Raw genomic sequence first — 20,409 nt, forward strand, 5'->3', positions numbered from 1 at the left:
TCCCAGGGAAGCATCTGTAATGGGATACCCCTTGGGCACACAGGCATGTGTGCCTTGCCCCAGTGATTCCAGCTCTAGACTTGAAAAGGGCTATTTGGTGGCCACAGTTCCTCAGGGACTCTGACGAAAGGGATAGGAGTCCTTGTATGGGGTTCCACAAGAAGCCTTTATTCTCTTCCTCACAAAGGGGTCCAAGGAGAAAGACTAACCCTGGGCTCTGGGAGAGCCAGGATTATATAGGGATGGTAGGGGGCAGGGTAGAACAACAGGGCCAATGGTCTGAGGGCACAGGGGTGGAGCAAGGGGGAAGGGCAAATAAGATACAAATTATATGCATGTTGGGGGTAACTTAACAACTCACCATGACAAAAAGGCTCTCAAGGGAGAGCCTCTCCCTGGGGGGCGTGTGGCTAACTCAAGCCTATGGGCTCTCTCTCCGGGCAGAGTGGCTACACTATTAGTTGCCTTGCTGGCCTCCACAGTTTATCCCTTCAGAATCTCTGCAATTGGGGTAAAAATAAAGATGTTGAACTAGGTGTAAATGAGAACATGTGGGGGACAATGACATAGGTATGGACATGGAAATAAATAGGGATGTGGCCATGGATGGGGACCTGGGGGGAAACGGATATGGGTAGAATACGGACATGGGGGGATGTGGAAATGGATGGGGGCTTTGGGGGGACAATGACATGAGTAGGGAGGGACATGGACATGGATGGGGTCACAAACTGGGGCAGCATCAATGCCACCACCTGCGCCATCACAAGTGCTACCAGCACCTTCATCTCAGCAATAGCAAGCACTGCCTGATGCAGTTCCTGCTACCATATCCCCACTGTCACCACTGCGGTGTCCCAGCTGAATGTCACCACTCACCAGGGCGAGACGGGGAACTTGTTCAGCTGATGACAAGTGTCCCAGAAGTGAGTGACAGCCACCAGGGTGTGCCAGGGCCACTGAGCTCAGGGGACCCCATGGGGACAGGGCAAGAGTCAGTGTCACACTCAAGGTCACATGGCCTGGTGGCAGTGTCCCCTGACATGTCCTGGTGGCAGCATCCCCATAGGTATGGCAACATTGTCCCCTGATGTGTGTCCTGGTGGCATCATGTTCCCTCCCCTCCCTGTCCTCCCCCTGTGTCTCTGTGTCCCTCCTCCTGTGTCCCTGTACCCCGCCCCCAGTGGGGCCAAAGTCCCAGGCCATGTCCTGCAGGAGATCCCCCTGCTCCACTGTGTGTCTCCGTGTCCCACAGCGTGTCTCCATGTCCTTCAAGGTGTCCCTGTGTCCCTCAGAATGTGGCTACTCCTGGCACTGAGTGTCTGCGCTGGCCCCGGCACAGGTAGGGACATGCCATGACACCCTGGCACACCCCGTGATGATGCACAACACCCTTTGTCCTCGGATTTTGGGTCCTTTTCCCCCTATTTTAGGTCCCTTCTCCCCATTTTGGGTCCTTTCCCCTCTGGTTTTGGATCCTTTCCCCCTATTTTGAGTCCTTTCTCCCTTATTTTGGATTCTTTTCCCCCTCTTTTGGGTCTTCCCCCCATTTATTTTGATTCCTTCCCCCTTATTTTGGGTCGTTTTCCTCCTTGTTTTAACCCTTTCCCCCTATTTTGGGTCCCTTCCACCTCTTTTGGATCCTTTCCCCACTTTTCCATCCTTTCCCCCAATTTTGGATGCCCTCCTCTTGCTTTTGGCACATTTTTGGGTGCCTTCCCTTCTTCCAACTCCCTCTTCACCCCTTAACCCTCCTCACTTCCCATCCTCTGTGCCCCAGCTGTGTCCCCAGCTGTTCCCCCACGCCACATGGACTCGGTACTCGCCATCCTGGACATCCTCGAGTCCCCAGCCTGGGGGGGTTCCCCTGGCACTGCCACGGCCTTGGGGAGGCAGCTGGGAGTCTGCAGCACCCCGGGGTGCCGGGCAGTGCTGGGCGAGCCCGCTGGGACTCCCGAACGCCCTCCGGCTCTCACCCCGGGCCAGTGGCAGCTCCTGACCGAGCTCCTCCGCTACGACTCGGCGACTCCGGAGCTGGGGGCGGTGCTGGCCCCTGACGGTTCTACAGTGGCCCTCGGTCCCCTCCTGGCCGGCATCGAGGCGGGGCTGAGATCTGGCGGCTTTGGGCGACCCCTCCCCACCCTCAACCCGCCCACCGACCCCCTCTTGGCTGTCACCATCTCTGAGGCTTTGGGGACATCCTTCCTGCTGGCACAGGGGGATGACAACAACGACACCACGCTGGGACCTGACGGCTGCTGGGACGACGTGGAGAACCCCCAAAATTACACCTTGAGGGGTCCCATGTCCCCTGTCCCCGACCCCCTGGCCATCGGGGCCATGGATGGGGTGCTCCTGGGGGCGCGGCTGGCCCGGGGACCCCTCCCACTGGCTGAGCTGCTCCAGGGCTACTATGGGACCGGGAATGGCTCGGAAGAGGGGAGACCCCCCAGCAGTTACCGGCGCCGGGATTTTGGAGCTCTAGTGGGACAGGGACGGCTGGAGAAGGAGGTGGCGGCAATTTTGGGGGTGCTGAGGACCCTGTCGCCCAGCCTGGAGCTCCTGAGGGACGTAGGGACACAGGAGGTGGCAGCTGTGGCTCGTCGGGCAGCACAGGAGTTCATCGAGCGCTACGTGGGTATGGGCAGGGTGGCACCTCCTAAATGGGGGTGTCATCCCTCAAATGAGGGCTGTCACCTCCCAAATGGCGGTTGTTAAACCTAAACAGGGCTAAATGTCCACCTCCCATACAGGGATTGTCACCCCTTAAGCGGGGGTGTAACCACCTAAACAGGGTGGTCACCCCCTAAACAGGGTGGTCACCATGCAAATGGGCATTGTCACGCCCCAAACAGAGTTGTCACCCTCTAAACAGGGTTTGTCACCTACCAGACAGGGATTGTCACCCCCTATGTCCCCACAAGGCCTCTATCATGCCCCCATCAAGCTTCATTTTCCCAGATGGCGTCTGCCATGTCCCCAGTGGCTCATGGGACACCTCCAGCCCTTTGTCCCCATATGGCCCTTGCCATGTCTCCAATGCCTCAGGAGACATATCCAGCCATATCCCCACATGGACACCACTACATCCCCAAGGTGCCCCTTGTCCCCATGTGAACTCTACCATGTCCCCATCAAGCCCCATGTCCCTACGTGGCCTCTACCATATCCCCAAGGGCTTGTCAAGTCCCTCATCCCCTGGTGGACTCTACCATGTCCCCAAGGAACTCTTTGTCCCCATATGGTCTCTGCCACGTCCCCAAGGGCCCATCAAGCTCCATGTCCCCATGCAGACTCCACTGCATCCCCATCAAGTTCCTTGTCCCCTGGTGGACTCTACCATGTCACCAAGGAGTCCCATGTCCCCATGTGGACACCACCATGTCCCCCAAGGGCCCATCAAGCCCCTTGTCCCCATGTGGGCACGTGTCTACCATGCCCCCGTCAAGCCCCATGTCCCTTTCACACAAGGCCTTTCCCATGTCTCTAAGATCTCAGCACCTTTACCCTGTTGTCCCTGCAGAGTGCCCAGCCATCATGCCCCGCTGCCTGTGGGACGCCCGTCCCTACCGGGGCACCCCAGCCCTGCTGCAGCCCCCATTGGGCTTGGTGTTCTTGCACCACACCCTGGAGCCAGCACAGCCCTGCCGGACCTTCAGCGCTTGCGCCCGTGCCATGAGGGACATGCAGCGCTTCCATCAGGACATTCGTGGCTGGGACGACATCGGCTACAGGTCACTGTCACCCCTCTGGGGCAATGGCACCTACCACAGACTCTGGCACCCCCTGTGGGGTGGTCATTGTACCCCTTTGGGGTCTGTCATCCCCATTGGTTCCTGTCACTGCCTATAGGCCACATCATCCCCTGTGGTTCCCATCATCTCCTTCAGCCCCTGTCAGCCACCACAGTCCCTGTCACCTCCATGGGCCCTGATAATTTACCCATATGGGCACTGTCACCTCCACTGCTTCCTGTCATCCCTTACAGTCCCTGCCACCTCCCATGGCCCCTGCCCTGTGGGCACTGCCACCCCCCTGGTTCCTGTTACCCCCCATGGGGTCTGTCATTGTCTCCTCATGGTCCCTGTCAACCCCCATGGTCCCCATCACTGTGCCCTTGTGGTCTCCACCACTGTTCCCCCACCATTGTCCCTCTGCAGTCCCCACTATTGTCCCCTCACAGATCCCACCACTGTCCTCTCACGGTCCCCATCACTGTCCCCACCATGGTCCTCACCAGTCCCCTTGCTGTCCCCATCATTGTCCCCCTGCAGTCCCCATCCCTGTCCCCCCAACAGTCCCCATCCCTGTCCCTACACTGTCTTCATAACCCCTCACAGTCCCCATCCCTTTCCAGTTCCCATTCCTGTCCCCCTACATTCCCAATCCCTGTTCCCCTTCTCTCCTGCTAAGCCCACACAGCACTCACCATTGTCCCCACATTGTCCCCACCACTGTCCCCCTTCAATCCCCATCCCTGTCTCTTTGCAGTCCCCACCACTGTGCCCTCACTGTCCCCATTGTGTCCTCACAGCCTCGTGGTGGGCTCGGATGGGTACTTGTATGAGGGCCGGGGGTGGCACTGGGTGGGTGCCCACACCAAGGGCTACAATACCCAAGGCTTTGGAGTTGGCATCATCGGGGACTTCACGGCCACCCTGCCCGATACCGACACACTCGCTCTGGTGCGAGATGAGCTCCTGCCTTGCGCCGTCCGCTCTGGCCACATCCGGCCAGACTTTACCCTGCATGGCCACCGCCAGCTCGGCCACACCGACTGCCCCGGCAATGCCCTCTTCCAGGAGATCCAGAGCTGGCCTGGCTTCCAGGGGACACCGGTGGCACCGGGGCTCAGGGTAAGTGGTCTGATGAGGTTGGTGGGAGGGCATTTGGGGTCATCTTGGGACTGACTATGGGTCTTGTCCACTCTGCAGTGAGGAGTGGCCCTGGCTGGAGAGGGGGCTGGACAGGGGCAGGAGAGGTTGTACACTGGTCCAGATGGACACCAGACCATGGATCCCACTCTGGATGGACACTGGTCCAGATGGACATTAGAGCCATGGATCCCAGCTGTACTCTGGTCTGGATGGCCCCTGGCCCTGTAGCCCACCAGCTTGGCCAGCCCCAGACCAGATGACCACCAGCCTGGACATACCCTGGCCCACCCTACTGGCCCACCAGCCCATCCCAGTAGCCCCCACCCCAAAACCCCGCAAAATAAAACTAATTGCAGAACATTGGCTACAGAGTGAGGGAAATTGAGGAAGGGGCTGGGGGGGTGATTTTGCAGTGATGGGAGGGGACTTCAGGACCCATCCTGGAGACCCCAAAGCCTGCATGCCTTCCCCCCCCCCCCCAAAGGAGAACCCACTCCCCAAATTGTTCCGGCAGCATCCTGGGTCCCCCAGTTGTCATTTTGGAGGGACTCCAGGAGCCACTGCGACCCCCTCAGTCTCTTCAAGGGGTGACCCATGGTGTCCCTCTGGTGTCACTGGTGCATCCCCAGTGGAATTACCTCCTGGGGCATAGGTGGGGGAGGAGGTAAGGGTGGTGGGGGGAACCCAAAAATGTTGTCATCACCCCCCCTCCTGTAAGACATGGACCATCCCCTGCTTTGGGGAGCTGGTGACAAACTGGTGGGTGGTGGTGTCAAAAAGTGCAGGTGTCACCTCGGGAACATCACAGAGAAGGGGTCCTCTGGTGGCACCAAGCCCCCCGTCTGAGCAGGTGTCAAAGGGAGGGTGAAGTGGGGTCCCAGGGTGCAGGCAGGGTGTAGGGGAAGTTTGGACGGAAACGCCTCCAGTCCCACCTGCACCTGGGGCACTTGTTCCCCTGTCCCCTTGTTCCCAGCAGGGGTCGGGGCTGTGGGGGCACCCACTGGATGAGGACCCCTGGGTGGGCAGGAGAACTCAAAAAACTGGGACCCCTGGGTGGGCAGGGACACCTCAGGGATTTGGGACCTCATAAATTGGGACCCTTCAAAGTGGGGATGCCAGGTTGTGGGTGCCTCTCCACCTCCAAATCCAGTCCCTGGACCCCCACAAATTATTCTCCTCATCCCATCATTCCCAAATTCAGCCCCCAAAATGCCTCTCCTGTCCCACCAACCCCAAATCCAACCCCAAAATGCTTCTCCCCATCCCATCACCCCCAAATCCAGCCCTGGAGTCATCAAAATTATTCTCCCCATCCGATCAATCGCAAATTCAACCCCCAAAATGATTCTCCCAATCCTACCAACCCCAAATCTAGCCCATGGACTACCCAAAGTGACTCCCCTCATCCCACCACCCCCCAAATCCAACCCCCAAAATTACTCCCCCCAAATTAACCGCCCCCAAATCCACCCCATGGATCCCCCCAAATGATTCTCCCCTTCCCACCACCCTCTAAATCTACCCTCTGAAGCCCCCAAAACTGACTCTCTCCCACCACACATGGAGGTGGAAGCCAGGCCCGGCCACCCCCGAGCCCCCCACCCTACTGAAGACCTACAAGTGGCGCACTGGAGGGGACCCCAAAAGGAGCGGGGTGTCCCCAGGGAGCCAGTGCTGGACATGGCTGCAGGGCTGGTAACGCTCCGACAGCCACCCCGACACCAATGGCGACAAGGGTAGTGACAGGGGTGTCCCCAAGGCCAGCGAGCACTGGTCGCTGTTCCAGACGGTGTTTTCCGCCCCCTCCAAGGTGTCCAAGGAGCCGCAGAGACCTGAGGGGATGCGAGGGGATGAGGCCACCCCTGCAGCGGTACCTGCACCACTGGGCAGGAGAGGGGGACATGGTGACAGCAGAGCCAGGGCAGAGCTGGGGACGCAGGAAGGGGCAGGAGAGGGGAGCATGGAGTGGGGGGGAAGGGGTTATGGGGTGGGGCATGGATTTTGGGGTGATTGTGGGTGGGGGAGTGATGACATTTGGGATGATGATGGTGGGGGGTTCTGGGGATGGTTAAGGGGGTGATGGGTTATGGGGTGATAGGTGCAGGTGATGAAGATGGGTGGGGGTGGTGAATTCTGGGCTGATTATGATGGATTGGGGGATTATGGGGACAGTTGGTAGGGTGATGGGTGGGGGCTGATGAATTTTGGGGTGATGATGATGATGGGGGGGTGATATGGGGTGATGGGTGGGCAGTGATGAACTTTGGGGTTATGATGATGGGTGGAGGGTGATGGGGATGGTTTGGGGGCTGATGGGTTATACGGTGAATTTTAAATTATGAAAATGTTGAAGTTGTATCATTTCCAACAGGGAGACCCCCCCACACACCCCCAGCCCCATTCTTCCTCCCGGTTGGGCACAGAGCTGCTAAGACACAGGGAAGGTGGGGGAATGGTCCTGATGCCTCCCTCCACCCCATGCAAAAGTTATGGGGCAGTTTGAAGCCACTTTATGGGTAAACATGGGCTGGTTTGGGGAGGGCAGAGGGACATTTTGGGGGGCTTTTTGGGGTGTTGCTGTGTCCCCCCCTTGCCCCAAATTTCCCCTTCCTCTGGCAATCCCAAGGAGATGCTTTAATATTCTGTGGTCTGAGAAGATGGTGCTTGGATCTGGAGCTTGCTCCCCACACTCCAGGTCTGGTCCTGGTATGGAAGTGACTGTAGGAATGGAGCACGCTACCATGGGACATTCCTGGGTCAACTCCAGACACAAAGAGTGGTAAACTGAAGGCACTGCTATGCAGGCAGTGCCACCTTTCAGAACATAGAAACCCAAAATGTTTTCATGGGGATCTCAAGCAGCAAAGCAGGCAGGTGGTGTCTGCTTCTCTCCCAGAAGCCAGGAACTGCCCTTGGTGGTTTAGCACATGGCACTTCCTCCAGTGATTTTCAGTGAATAATGGAATATCCTGAACTGGAAGGATGCACAAGGATCATCAAGTCCATCTGCTGGCTCTGCACAGGACACCCCAACAATCCCAGTCTGTTCCTGAAAGCACTGTCCAAATGCTCCTGGAGCTCTGGCAGCCTTGGGGCGACGACCATTCCCATGGGAGCCACGCAGTGCCCAATCACCCTCTGGGGGAAGAATCTTCCTAATCTCCAGCCTGACTCTGCCCTGGCACAGCTTCAAGCCATCCACTCAGGTCTTGTCACAGGTCAGCAGAGCTCAGAGATTGGTGCCTGCCCCACCACTGCCCCTCAGGAGGAAGCTGAAGGCTGCTATGAGGTGTCCTGCAAGTTCCTTCAGCCTTCTTAAACTTCCTATGGTTGATGATTGCCCATCTCTTGGATTTGTTAAGATCTCTGCCCTTGAGGGAGTCAGCACTTCCTTCCAATTTAGTGTTGCCTGCAAACTCTACTTACTGTTTCTTCAAGTCCTGTATTTGCAGCCCCTCCTCATGCAGGATCTCCGGGACTTTTCCTCCCTGCTGGATTCCTGAGCTGTGGAGCTGCTCAAAATGGCCTCTTCCACGAGGTTCTGTTGCAAGGATTTCTCCTCCCTGTTCTCTGTCCTCAGCTCCTTGCCTGGGGAAGGATGGACAAGGAGAGGATGGGATTTGCCTCCGTGCCAGAGGGAAGGGGAAGGAGATCCCCCCAGAGCATCCCTGTCACCCTGAAAACTCAGCTTCTGAGCTTGCTAACATAGTTTTCTAAAGACTCTCCCAGAGCAGTAACTGTAAACATAGAGATGTGTACGTTCCTTCTGTTACACGTTTTGTGATGGGCATCTCTCACAGCCAGTGCAGTTAGCCAATCCCTGGCCGTGGTCAGAAACGTATAAATCCTGGGAGAAGAAATAAACTTTCTCTTCCTTTCACCACATCTCGAGCTGTGTCCATGTGACCTATTCATCTCCAGCAGCAACACATCCCCGGCAGGATGGTGTTGGCAGCAGGGTTGTCCTGCAGCCGGAGACCATGCTGGGCTGGGAGATGGAGCAGGAGAGAGGGGGAAAGGGGCAGTGGCTTCCTCCTCACCTGTCTCAGTGTCCGGGCATCTTCCTCTTCCTTGTAGCCTCCTCCTCCATCTGGCTAAACTTTGGGAACTGGAATTCCTGTTTTGGGGGAAAAACAAGGTGTGAGCACGTTGGCTTGGGTGTTTCTCCTGCCCAAGTCCACCTCTGGAAGTCACCAGGTGTCTGGTGTCCATAAAAACCTCCAGACCAACAAGATTCAGCCACCCTCAAAAAAACCCAAACCACCTGTCACATATAGATAAAATGCTACAAAAGAAAGGCCTTGTAAAATCATGGTTCAGGCCTTGTTACTTCAGCTGAGTATAGCTAACAGCTAGCCTGATAAGTTCTTTTGCAAAAACATCTTGAGAATGAAAAGCTGGTTAACATAACAAACTATTCTTGGGGAGAGAAACAAGTGCACCTGTAACAACAAGTGATCTGTTCCATGAGAATCAGTAGAAAAAGTATGTAAACATTGTTAGAGAGAAAAGTTTTGATTGACATGTACACTCACCATTACCAACCAGTGAACTGAGTTCCTAATCAACTGGAACTGAACACGGTGCCTTCTGATAACCATATAAATATAAGATGTGTGCAATAAAGATTGGAAGAAGAAACAGGTGTCATTGTCTGTCTCTACTACAACAACCACCAAGTTTCTGCAAAAACCATCCACCCAGTGAAACAAGGGGGTTTAGGAGTTAAAAGCAAACCTGGTTAAAAGTTAGCTGACAAGACATTAAGGAATGCTGAAATTTTTCTGTGTGTGCAGAGACAGGATGAGAGCACAGCTGTACTAAGACAGGAGCCAGGGCCCGAAAACAAGATGAGAGAACAAGGCTACTCGCATTAAGAGACCCCTGACCCAGCAAGTACTAATCTCGAGGTCTGGAATGTGACCAAGGGACTAAGGCGTATGCTCCGGAGACAAAGGTGAAAAGTTCAGATGTGAGGAGGACATCAGGGACCACCGAAGACTCCCGAATTGAGGAGCGGCAGGCGTAGAGAAGCCTGGAGCCCATTAGCATACGAAGCGAGTCTAGGCGGGGCTAAGGAATGAATACGTGTCAGGTGCATTGTGTAATCGTAGACTATATAGAATAAAAGAAAGCCGATTCTTACTCCCGGGCCATATGCCTTTGGAAATAATTACGCCTATGTCCACCGGCTAAAATACGTATCTACTCTCAAACTTAGAAGAGTTGTGGAGTCTTTTCCACGCTTCACCAGAAGATCCCCCTCTCTGGTCTCTCCACTTTGGGGCTCAGGGGGTCCCTCCTGTCTGGGCCTCTGCAGCTCCAATGTGTATTGGTATCCCCTCTCTATGGGCTGCTGGGGCTCCTGGGAATCCCAGAGGCTCCCCTTCTCTGGGCTCCCCAGCTGGGTCTCGGAGGGGCTCCAGGGGTACTGCCTGTCCGGGGGCCCCGTTTCACGGCTCCGGGGCACCCATGGCTCTCTTGTCCATGGTCCCAACATCTCCAACCTGCCGGCGTTCCCCCTATCCGGGCTCCACGTTCCAGGGTGCCAGGGGGTTCCCCTCATCGGGACGCCTGCCCCCCACAGGCTGTAGAGGGTCCCCCAGCTCCGGTACCGCCCTTCTCCGCCCTCCCAACCCCCACCCCGCCGGTACCGGGTGATCGCCACGTGGCCCTGTCCTGACAATGCAGCGCCTGAGTCGGGCAGCCCAACCCCCACCGCGGGAGGGTCCCACGCATCCCCCGGCCCAGCGCTGGGGCTCTGCTGGCAGCCAACACCGGGACTCCCCGAAATTCCGCCGTCTCGGAGCCTCCGGACGGGAGCTCGGCCCTTGGCCCCGAGCACAGAGCTCTGCCCGGAGGCTCGTGAGGAAAGACGGCGGCGGCGCTCAGCAACCACGGGAATTGCCCCTCATTGGGACAAAATCCGGCTCCAAACTTGGAGCCAATTGGAACGCCCGCCTCCGGCTCCTCCCTGCCCCAAAGATCCCGGCCGCTGCCCGCTGTCACACGCGGGACTTTGGAGCAGGGAGGCTCTGCGGGCCCCCTCCGGCAGTGCCGCCTCCCTCCGAGTCCGTGCCCGCCCCAGTGCTGATGTTTAGCCCGGCTCTCTCGCTCTTCCCAGCTCCCGCCAGGCGCCACAGGGCCCCGAGCCCCTGCTCAGCAAAGGGTCAGTGTCCAGTGCCAGCCCCTTGCCGGGGGCTCCGGCCATTACCCCACCCCTCATCTCATGGAGTACTTTCATATTAGGTAACTGCTCTTATTTTTCATACTCTTGTTTTTAGCTTGGGTTTTGGATTTACTTGTTTTAAAAATTTATTTTCATAATTTTAGGGACTTTGAAAGTTTATTGAATTCCCAATACAGATCAGGTGGGGTAATGTTACCAGTTCATCCCTTTTACCAGATCCTGCTAGTGTCATGATCACATAGATGTATATGGTTAAAATTACTGCTGTTAGTGGGGCTAGTTGTGGTAGTAAAACTATGTGTATTTTTATGTGTATTTAAAAGATCATGGTCTAATTGGTTTCATATGTTAGTGTAATCTAGATTGGACTGTGCTGGAATGAAGCTCCCACCACTGCCCCCTCCAGCCAACCACTGCAGGTTGTGCAACAAGGCAGAATATTAATTTCATTGAATCCTTGTTATCTCTGCTCAGATGTGCAAAACCAGCTGCTGCTGAGACAATTCCATCTCAGACTGAAGCGGTCCCACCCAAAATCCTACATTCAGTTCTGACACACCATTAAGAAATCTAAGAACAAAGCGGAAAGCTGATTACAGAATCTTGCAATTCAAATATTCACAAATATTAACAGAAGCTGAGAAAGTCAACAATGTTAGATGTTGGAGTCTGAGATACAGAGTGTGTGCCCTTGTTTCTAATACTTAGCTCTAGGCTCTAGAAAAACACTGAATTTCATATAATATGAAATTCATGAGCATGTGTAAGAGATGGTCTGAAGATTCCCTCATCTGTCTCACAACCGTCTCAAGGACAGAGACTGAGACCCTGAATATCACAAGGGACTTGGCTTGGGGGTTTGGGCCTAGGTGAGGTGGATGTTTGCTAAGTGATTGTTTGCAGGTGGTTGCACAGTACACTGCTCTCATTCCTGCTGGTGAGCAGAGGCTTGGTAACCTGCGCAGCGGGTTTTCCACGACTCATGGCTCTCATTCCTGCTGGTGAGCAAAGACTTGCACGACATGGATCGCTCTGTACCCTACACCTGTCCCCTGCGCAATGGAATTCATCACAATGCTCATCAATCTCCTCTGTTTTTGGCCCTGCGCCCCTCGCTTTGCAAAAGACTATAAAATAATACCCCAAACTTACCTTCCTTTGAGATCTCCCCAACGGACAGAAGACTCTGCATCGTTGGACGGCTGAGTGGACTTCGACGTTGGTAGCTATAATCCCCTTACTCTCTTTTCCTTATGCTTTGCTTTCTTCTTTCTCTCTCTCTATCGCATATTAGTGCTGATGAGCACTCAATAAAGTGTGTTTTGCTGTTTAAGTCCTTGGTTTGCTGATAATCTTTTGTACTCTAAGACCGACTAAAAGAACCACATCACGAATCCCACCTTGCGGATCGTGACAGCATGTTTTCATAGTGATACATGAAAACAAATGTTAAAGTTAGATAGAAAAAGCTAGAAGTGTAAGTGTGTAGATTAGAAAGTTTCTTAAATCACTGGGTGAAAAAGTTAGTTTAGAGAACAGGAGACAAGATGGAGGATTTAGGGTGTTGTCTCTTGTCCTTCTTCTTTCTTCTTCATGTTCTTCTCCTAGGGGTTTTTGGGTGGTAGTAAGTGATTGGATAAAAGATGTCAGAGTGCAGCACACAGGTGTTGGGTCACTGGGTCACTAAGAAAAATAATTTAGTTGTCATCTGTTAATTGGGTAAATGGACATATAAAAGACCTTGCAGAGGATCTTTGTTAGCCATTTTACCCCTTTCTATCATAGTGCACACAGCTCTTTGTACCTTGTAATGTGGATAAGAAAAGAATAAACAAATGAGACCAAACAAGAGAAAACTGCCCCTCTCTCGTCAATCTTCAGTTCAAAAGGAGAAAGAACCTAACCCAAAAATTCTTAATGAGACAGTTAGAAAACAAGCTTCCAACATGGAGACTAGAAGAGCTAAGGCAGTGCATTTGATTGGAATGAGCCCTCTCTGTCTGACATATAAGCAATGCCATCAAATTTCCCAAACCAGGGAAATATGGAGCCCTGGCAGCAGTGGCTTCACGTACAGCAATGATACAGAACAGGGCAGGGCAAGAGGCTGATAAAATTAAAATTTCTACTTGCAATTAAGAACTTTTGAGTTCTACTATAGCCACTATTAATACAGAGTCAAAAAGACTAAAACTACTAATAATAACTGGAATATTAATAACAAAAATAGAAATAATACCTATAATAGTAATAATCAATAATTGTAATAAAAAACCTACCATACTTATTCTAGGTTTCCCTTGCCAGGTTTTGGTAAAGGGGGACTTTAGGAGTACCTTCTGTGACAGGCTGCTTGAAGCAGCTGCTCCTCCATGTCCTGCAGAGTCAACACCAGCTGGCTTCAAGACAGACCGGCCACTGGCCAAGGCTGGGCCAGTTAGAAATGGTGGCAATGCCTTTGGGATAACAGATTTCAGAGAATCAGTTATTGTGGAGTTGTAACTGTGATCAGGGAAGAGCAGGGTGAGAACATGTGAGAGGAATAACTCTGCACACACCCAGGGCAGGGCAGGAGGAGGGGCAGAAGCTGCTCCAGGTGCTGCAGCTGATTGCCCTGAGATTCTGTAGTGCAGTCTGTGGTGAGGCATCTGGGCCCCTGCAACCCATGAAGGGCACAGAGTGCAGAGATGCACCTGCAGCGCCTGGAGGATGTTGTGCCAGAGCATGAGGATGCCTGAGCTGAGGCTGTGACCCCATGAGAAACCTGTGCTGGAACAGGAACCTGACAGGGACCTACAAACCTGTGGAGAGAGGAGCCCACCCTGGAGAAGGGTGCTGGTAGGATATGTGACCCATGGAAGAGTGACCCAGGTTGCAGCAGGTTAGGAAGAACTGCTGTCCATGAGATGAACTCACCTTGGATAAGTTAATGGAGAAGCGTCTCCAAGAGGGACCCCTGGCACAACAGGGGAACAACTCCTCTCCCCAAGCTGCAGGAGAAACAACATGTGATGAACTGACCAGAACCCCCATTCCCTGTGTTCCTGCACCCACTGGGGCAGGAGGCTGAGCTGGGAAGGAGGGAGGGATGAGCAGAAGGTGTTTTTACAGCTTTATTTTACTTCTCATTATCCTGCTTTAATTTTGATAGCAATAAATTTAATTAATATCTCTAATTTCAAACCTGTTTTTCCTATGATGGCATTTGCTGCGTGATCTGTCCCAGTCCTTATCTCAACCCATGAAGCCTTTATTCTATTTCGTCTCTCCTGTCCATCTGGAGGGGAGTGAGAGAGCAGATTTGGTGGGTGCCTGGCATCCATCCAGGGTCAACTGACAACGCATCCTTTCTTTCATTCTTTCCAAAGTTCACAGTGAAGAGACTAAGTGGGACTTTGATGGATGGAGTGAAGGTGGTTGGGAGTAGTGGGGACAGGAGCCACAGGGATCTGGGACAGGCATCAGAGGGGTCCAGGCAGCTGGCATGGGGCACGGCCTGTCCCCATGGCCCAGCAGCAGTGGCATGCCCTGCCCAAGGTGTTCCCACCAGGGGCTGTGCCCCAGAGACAGGGGGAGACCCCAGTCCCAGGGGCAGCGTTTCTGCCCTGACTCACATCCAGCCCAGCCTCTTCTATGTGTGCAGTGACTGCTGGTATGGGCTGCACTGGACAGCGTGACCTGCTGGGGACATTGAGAGCTGCCCCCGGTGTGACACTGCCCTTGCGATTTCATAGGCACCAAAAAAATCACAGCCAGCCCTGCTCCTTGTGATGTCACAGGCCCTATGAGTGTCTCAAGGGTGGGAAGAGCTTCACCCAGAGGTCAGCCTTGAGCAAACACCAATTGAGGCACCACTAAGGGAAGCCCTGTGAGTGCCCTCAGTGGATAGGGGGCTCCACATCCTCCTGGCTCCCCGTGGCCTGGATTTTCTTTTCCTTTATTTTTGTCTTTTCGAAACACCCAAAACCAGGGTAAAAATAAAGATGTTGAACTAAAAGATGGATGTGGACATGGGACGATCGTCCAAGGGATCTGGGAGATGATGGGTTCAGCGGTGTTGAGGATTCCTGGGACGGACTTGGGAGTTGCTCAGGGCTTTGGGAACCTCAAGCTGAGTGACTCCGGCTACACTTGGGAGACCCTGGTGGAGGTTCTGGGGCAGCTGATCAAGGACCTCCTGCCCTGGAACTGTTCCCATGTCCCCCCATTCCGACTCCTTGTGTCTCCTGTACCGGATGCCCCTCTCCGCGCTGTCACGCCCCCGGCCCCGCCCGTTTCCGTGTCCCCCCTACCCCCGTCCCGTCCGGCTCCCATCCCAGTCCGGACTCCATTCCTGGTTCCATTCCCGTATTCCCGGTCCCTGTCTCCGTCCCCATTCCCCATCCCATTCCCAGCCCCTGCCCCCTCTCACCGGACTCCGCCGCCATCGCTCCAACTCCCCCGGCCCTCACGTGACCAGGGAAACAGCGCCCTGCTCCTGCCCACCAATCACAGCGCGCGATCGCTCCTGACGCCCTTTTGTTTAGCCCCGCCCACCGCCGGTGTCGCCGCGTCCCGGCGCCGTTTCCTCCCACTTCCTTCCAGTGCTCCCAGTAAGAGCCGTACTGGGAGGGAAAGCACTCCCAGTTCCTTCCCGGTGCTCCCAGTATCGTTCCCAGTGCCGCGCGAGGCGGGGCCGCATTGGGAGACACCGCAGGGCAGAGCGCGGCTGCTTTTGGGTGTCGGCACCTGCCTGGGCCGAGCTGGGAGCGGAGGAGGAGCGGAGGAAGAGGAGGAACAGGAAGAGGAGGAAGAGAAGGAACAGAAGGAAGAGAAGCAGCGGGAGGAAGAGGAGCAGCAGAACCACGCAGTTTCCCCGCCCGCCCGCTCAGGGGCAGCTCCCCCGGCTCCAGCAGCATCACCTAATCCCCATCCCCGGAACCCACAGGTGAGCGGGGAGGGGGAGCTCGCCGCAAATCCATCGTGGGAGTCTCCGTGAGGGTTTTTTTTGCGGAATAGGGCATGTTTGAATCTTGCAGGACCCCAAAGCTGAGCCGCAAATGCCCTGGAGGGATCTTGGGGGGTCCCACGTGGCGATCGCCTGGTACCGGTGGGCAGAGGGGCAATACCGAGTTTGGGGATCCCCGGGAGAGCCGGGGGGGAACGCGAGAGCCCCGGAGCGGGGAGGGCAAAGAGGAGCGATCCTGGATCCGGGGGACCCCCGGCAGCCTGGAAAGGGGTGGGGAGGCTGGAGATGAATGGGGTCTGGTCCTCACGAGGTTGAAAGGGGCGGTGACTTTTCGAGCTGCACTTTGGTAGCGGCACCATCAAACAACGTTTTCAGCCCTTGTTTTCACCCCCAAACCAGGATTTCCCATTCCCAAACCTTGGCCGGATATAGGAGGAGGACAACGCGAGGAAGATGGCCCAGGAGCCCCTGGCAGGTGAGGAGGAAGTCTGTGCCCCTTTCCCCCTTTCTCCTGCTCCATGTCCCAGCCCAGCACAGCCCCTGGCTGCAGGACAATCCCACTGCCGATGCTGTCCTGCCGGGGACGCACTGGGGGATCACCTTCCCCTTCCCTTTGGCACAGAGGCAAATCCCATCCTCTCCTCGTCCTTCCTCCCCCAGACAAGGAGCAGTGGACAGAGACCAGGAGGGACAAGTCTTTGCAGCAGAACCTCGTGGAAGAGGCTGTTTTGAGTGGCGCCACAGCTCAGGAATTCAATGGGGAGGAAAAGCCACGGAGATCCTGCACAAAGACGGGCTGCAAACGCAGATCACAGGGATCCAAGGAAGAAAGACCCACCCTGGGCCAGGGAGGTGGCCAGAGTTTGGAACTGAGGGTCCATGAGCAGGTCCACAGTGGGGAGAAGCCCTATAGATGTGGGGAATGTGGGAAGAGCTTCAGCCGGAGCTCAACCCTGATCCACCACCGGAGGATCCACACTGGAGAAAGGCCCTATGAGTGTGGGGAGTGTAGGAAGAGCTATAGAAACAGCTTTGACCTGATCAACCACCAGAGGAGCCACACGGGGGAACGGCCCTATGAGTGTGGGGAATGTGGGAAGAGCTTTCAGAGAAGCTCCAGTCTCCTGAAGCATCAGTGGACGCACACAGGCGAGAGGCCCTACGAGTGTCTTGAGTGTGGGAAGAGGTTTCAGAGCAGCTCCAGGCTCCTCAGGCATGAGCGGATTCACACGGATGAGAGGCCCTTTCGCTGCCCCGACTGTGGGAAGGGCTTCAAAAATAACCCTGACCTCATCACCCACCAGCGCATCCACACTGGGGAGAGGCCCTATGAGTGTCCCGAGTGTGGGAAGAGATTCACCCAGAGGTCAAACCTCATTGTCCACAAGAGGACCCACACTGGCGAGAGGCCCTATGAATGTGGGGAATGTGGTAAGAGGTTCAGCCAGAGCTCAGAACTGATGCATCACAGGAGGATGCACTCTGGGGAGAGGCCTTACAAGTGTGGTGAGTGTGGGAAGAGCTTCAGTCGGAGCTCCAACCTGATCATACACCAGAGGAGTCACACAGGGGAACGGCCCTATGAGTGTGAGGAGTGCCGGAAGAGGTTTCAGACCAGCTCCGATCTCCTCGTACATCAGCGGATTCACACAGATGAGAGGCCCTTTCGCTGCCCCGAGTGTGGGAAGGGCTTCAAGCTCAACTCCACCCTCATCACCCACCGGCGCATCCACACTGGGGAGAGGCCTTTTGAGTGTCCCCAGTGTGGGAAGGGGTTCAAACAGAGGTCAGCCTTGAACCAACACCAACGGAGCAACCACTAAGGGAAGCCCTGCCAGTGCCCTGAGTGCAGGAAGAGCTTTGTGTGCTGCTCCAGCTCCATCCCCCTTGGGAGGATCCACACTGGATGATCCGTGTTGGGAAGGCATCTGGCTGGCGTCTCTGCATCCTCCTGGCTCCCTGTGGGCACCTGGTCACATCTACAGACCAACATCAGAAATCCATTGTGGACAGCGGATTTGTTGACTCCTGACCCCAGAAAAATCTCACTTTTTGCATCTTCTGGTGGCATCAAGAAACACTGGATGTCCTTGTAGGTTTTCTCTAACATAAATCCATTGTTTTAATTTTCTCTGGCCCTTTGGCATCTTCCACATCCAAACGGGGATGGATTGGGGCAAAACCCATGATTCTGGAGACAGTGAGGTGGAAACCCCTCCAAAAATGTTTTTTCCCACCCACCCAAGCATGGGGATGCTCTGCCAGCAGGGACACATAAATCCTTTTGTTTTGGCCTTGAAATGAAAAGGTTTCTGTTAATCTCTTTTTATTTTTACCCCTGTTTCAGGGGTTTCAGACATTGAACTAAGGCATGGATGGGGCCATCCTGGGGACAGTGACATGGGTGGGGCCATGGTGGGACATGGGGGACATGACCATGGATGGAGACGTGGCCATGGATGGGGACATGAGGGGACTTGGTTGGGGACATGGACATAGATGGAGACATGGCCATGGATGGGAACATGGTAGGACGTGCACATGTGAGGACACAGCCCTGGATGGGGACATGAGGGGACATGAACATGGATGGTGACATGAACTGGGACAGCGTCAGTGCCACCAGCACCTTCATCTCAGCCATGGCAAAGCACTGCCTGATGCAGTTCCTACCACTACATCAACACTTTCACCACCACAGTGTCCCAGCTAAATATCATGCCCCACCAGGGCAGGATGGGGAACTTGTTCAGCTGGTGACAAGTGGGCCAGACATGAGTGGCAGCCACCAGAGTGTGCCAGGGCCACGGAGCTCAGGGGACACCAACTGCCCCTGGGGACAGAGCAAGGGTCAGTGTCACTCATGGGGTCATGTGGCCCCCTGCTGGGTGTCACTGGAGGCATCCTGATGGCAGCATCCCCACAGGTGTGGCGACGTTGTCACTGGATGCGTGTCCTGGTGGCATCGTGTCCCCTCCTCTCCATATGTCCCCATCCCCCACCATGGCTCCCTGTCACCCTTCTGTGCGTTCCTGTCTGTCACCCTGAAAACTAAGCCTCCTGATCTTGTTCTCATAGTTTTAGCTACTTTCCCAGGAAAGTAACTATGAACTATAAACACAAACACATTCCTTCTAAGAAACTTCTTTGATGGACGTTTTGCATGACCAGTGTGACTGGGAAGGTGGTAACTTAATTATCCAATCCCTGGTCATTGTTGAAAATCTATAAATACTGGAGTCAAAAAATAAAGTTTTTCTTGTCATACCACTGAGACGTGTTTGTGTGAATCATTCCATGTCCTTTAGCGACATCTGTCCTGCCCCATGTCTCCCTGTCCCCATTGTGAGTCCCTGTCACCATCTCCCCTATGTGTCCCTGTCCCCTTCTGTGTGTCACCCTCCCTCCCCCTGTGTCTCTGTCCCCCACCCCCGGCAGGGCCAAAGTCCCCAAGGTCCCAGGGCCGTGTACTGCAGGGTGTCCCTGTGTCCTGCAGGATGTTATCGTGGCTGCTCCTGGATGAGCATTTGTGCCTGCGCCAGCACAGGTAGGGACACGTCACAACACTCTGTGACACCCCACGACATCCCATGACACCTTTTGTCCTCTGATTTTGGGTCCTTCCCCCTCCATTTTGGGTCCTTACCCCCTCTTTTTGATTCTTTCCCCCTATTTTTGTCCCTTCTCCCTATTTTATGTGTTTCCCCCTCTATTTTGGGTCCATTGCCCCCTATTTTGGATCCTTTCCCTCTTTTCCATTCTTTCCCCCACTTTTGGCTGCCCTCCCCTTGCTTTTGGCATATTTTTGGGTCCATCCCCACCCTCCAAAGCCCTCCCTACCCCTTAGCCCCTCTTGCCCCTCCTGCCCTGTCCTCCCAGGCTATGTCCCCAGCTGTGTCCCCAACTGCTCCCCTGTGCCACATGGACTACCTTGAGAATAAAAAGTTTGTTAACACAGCAAACTATTCCTGGGTGAAAAACAAGTGCTCACCTGTGTGAGCACAGTGGGTCTGTCCCATGAGCATCAGTGAAGAAGATATGTAAACATCTGAGTGTCAGCACATACACACAAAACGCCTTCTAACCAATTAATTGAATATCATGGAAACTACTAACCAATGGGAGTTCAACATGAGGTCTGTAAAAATGTACAAAAATGCATTCTGTGAATAAAGAATTGGCTTTTTCTGCATGAAGAAATGGAATTCTGGTTGATTTATTACAGCAAGACCACCCCTGCTTTGGGGCACTGATGACAGTTTGGCAGGTGGTGATGACAAAAAGTGCAGGTGCCACTTCAGGGATGGCGCAGAGAGGGGTCCTGTGGTGCCATCATGCCCCCACGCTGAGCGAGTGACAAAGGGGGGATCAGGGGAGTCCCCAGGGTGCCGGGA

At 54.7% G+C, this 20,409-nt stretch overlaps 2 protein-coding genes and 1 long non-coding RNA gene across 5 annotated transcripts; 2 read left to right on the forward strand and 1 right to left on the reverse strand.

Moving 5' to 3' along the window:
- Positions 1–643: 643 nt before the first annotated feature.
- LOC131590323 (N-acetylmuramoyl-L-alanine amidase-like) lies at positions 644–5,235 on the forward strand. The gene is made up of 5 exons (XM_058860292.1): positions 644–1,342; positions 1,781–2,638; positions 3,524–3,734; positions 4,535–4,856; positions 4,935–5,235. Exons 1-5 carry the CDS (start codon positions 1,018–1,020, stop codon positions 4,935–4,937), a joined length of 1,719 nt encoding a protein of 572 aa, XP_058716275.1. The 5' UTR covers positions 644–1,017; the 3' UTR covers positions 4,938–5,235.
- Positions 5,236–5,330: 95 nt separating this feature from the next.
- On the reverse strand, positions 5,331–15,579 carry LOC131590333 (uncharacterized). Of its 3 annotated transcripts, XR_009280064.1 has the most exons (7): positions 15,479–15,524; positions 14,252–14,516; positions 13,984–14,057; positions 13,347–13,523; positions 10,532–12,750; positions 8,918–8,994; positions 5,331–8,465 (listed from the first exon to the last, which is right to left on the reverse strand). It is a non-coding gene; the product is annotated as an uncharacterized LOC131590333 (long non-coding RNA). The 3 variants fall into 3 exon arrangements; XR_009280062.1 differs by lacking the exon at positions 14,252–14,516 and having other exon boundaries at positions 15,479–15,579; XR_009280063.1 differs by lacking the exons at positions 10,532–12,750; positions 13,347–13,523; positions 14,252–14,516 and having other exon boundaries at positions 6,381–8,465; positions 15,479–15,579.
- A 27-nt stretch (positions 15,580–15,606) lies between these two features.
- On the forward strand, positions 15,607–19,406 carry LOC131590329 (zinc finger protein 239-like). Its single transcript, XM_058860308.1, has 3 exons — positions 15,607–15,994; positions 16,415–16,490; positions 16,676–19,406. Exons 2-3 carry the CDS (start codon positions 16,469–16,471, stop codon positions 17,836–17,838), a joined length of 1,185 nt encoding a protein of 394 aa, XP_058716291.1. The 5' UTR covers positions 15,607–15,994; positions 16,415–16,468; the 3' UTR covers positions 17,839–19,406.
- The last annotated feature ends 1,003 nt before the right edge of the window (positions 19,407–20,409 follow it).

Source organism: Poecile atricapillus, chromosome 33 (assembly GCF_030490865.1).
Source record: "Poecile atricapillus isolate bPoeAtr1 chromosome 33, bPoeAtr1.hap1, whole genome shotgun sequence".
NCBI lineage: Eukaryota > Metazoa > Chordata > Aves > Passeriformes > Paridae > Poecile > Poecile atricapillus.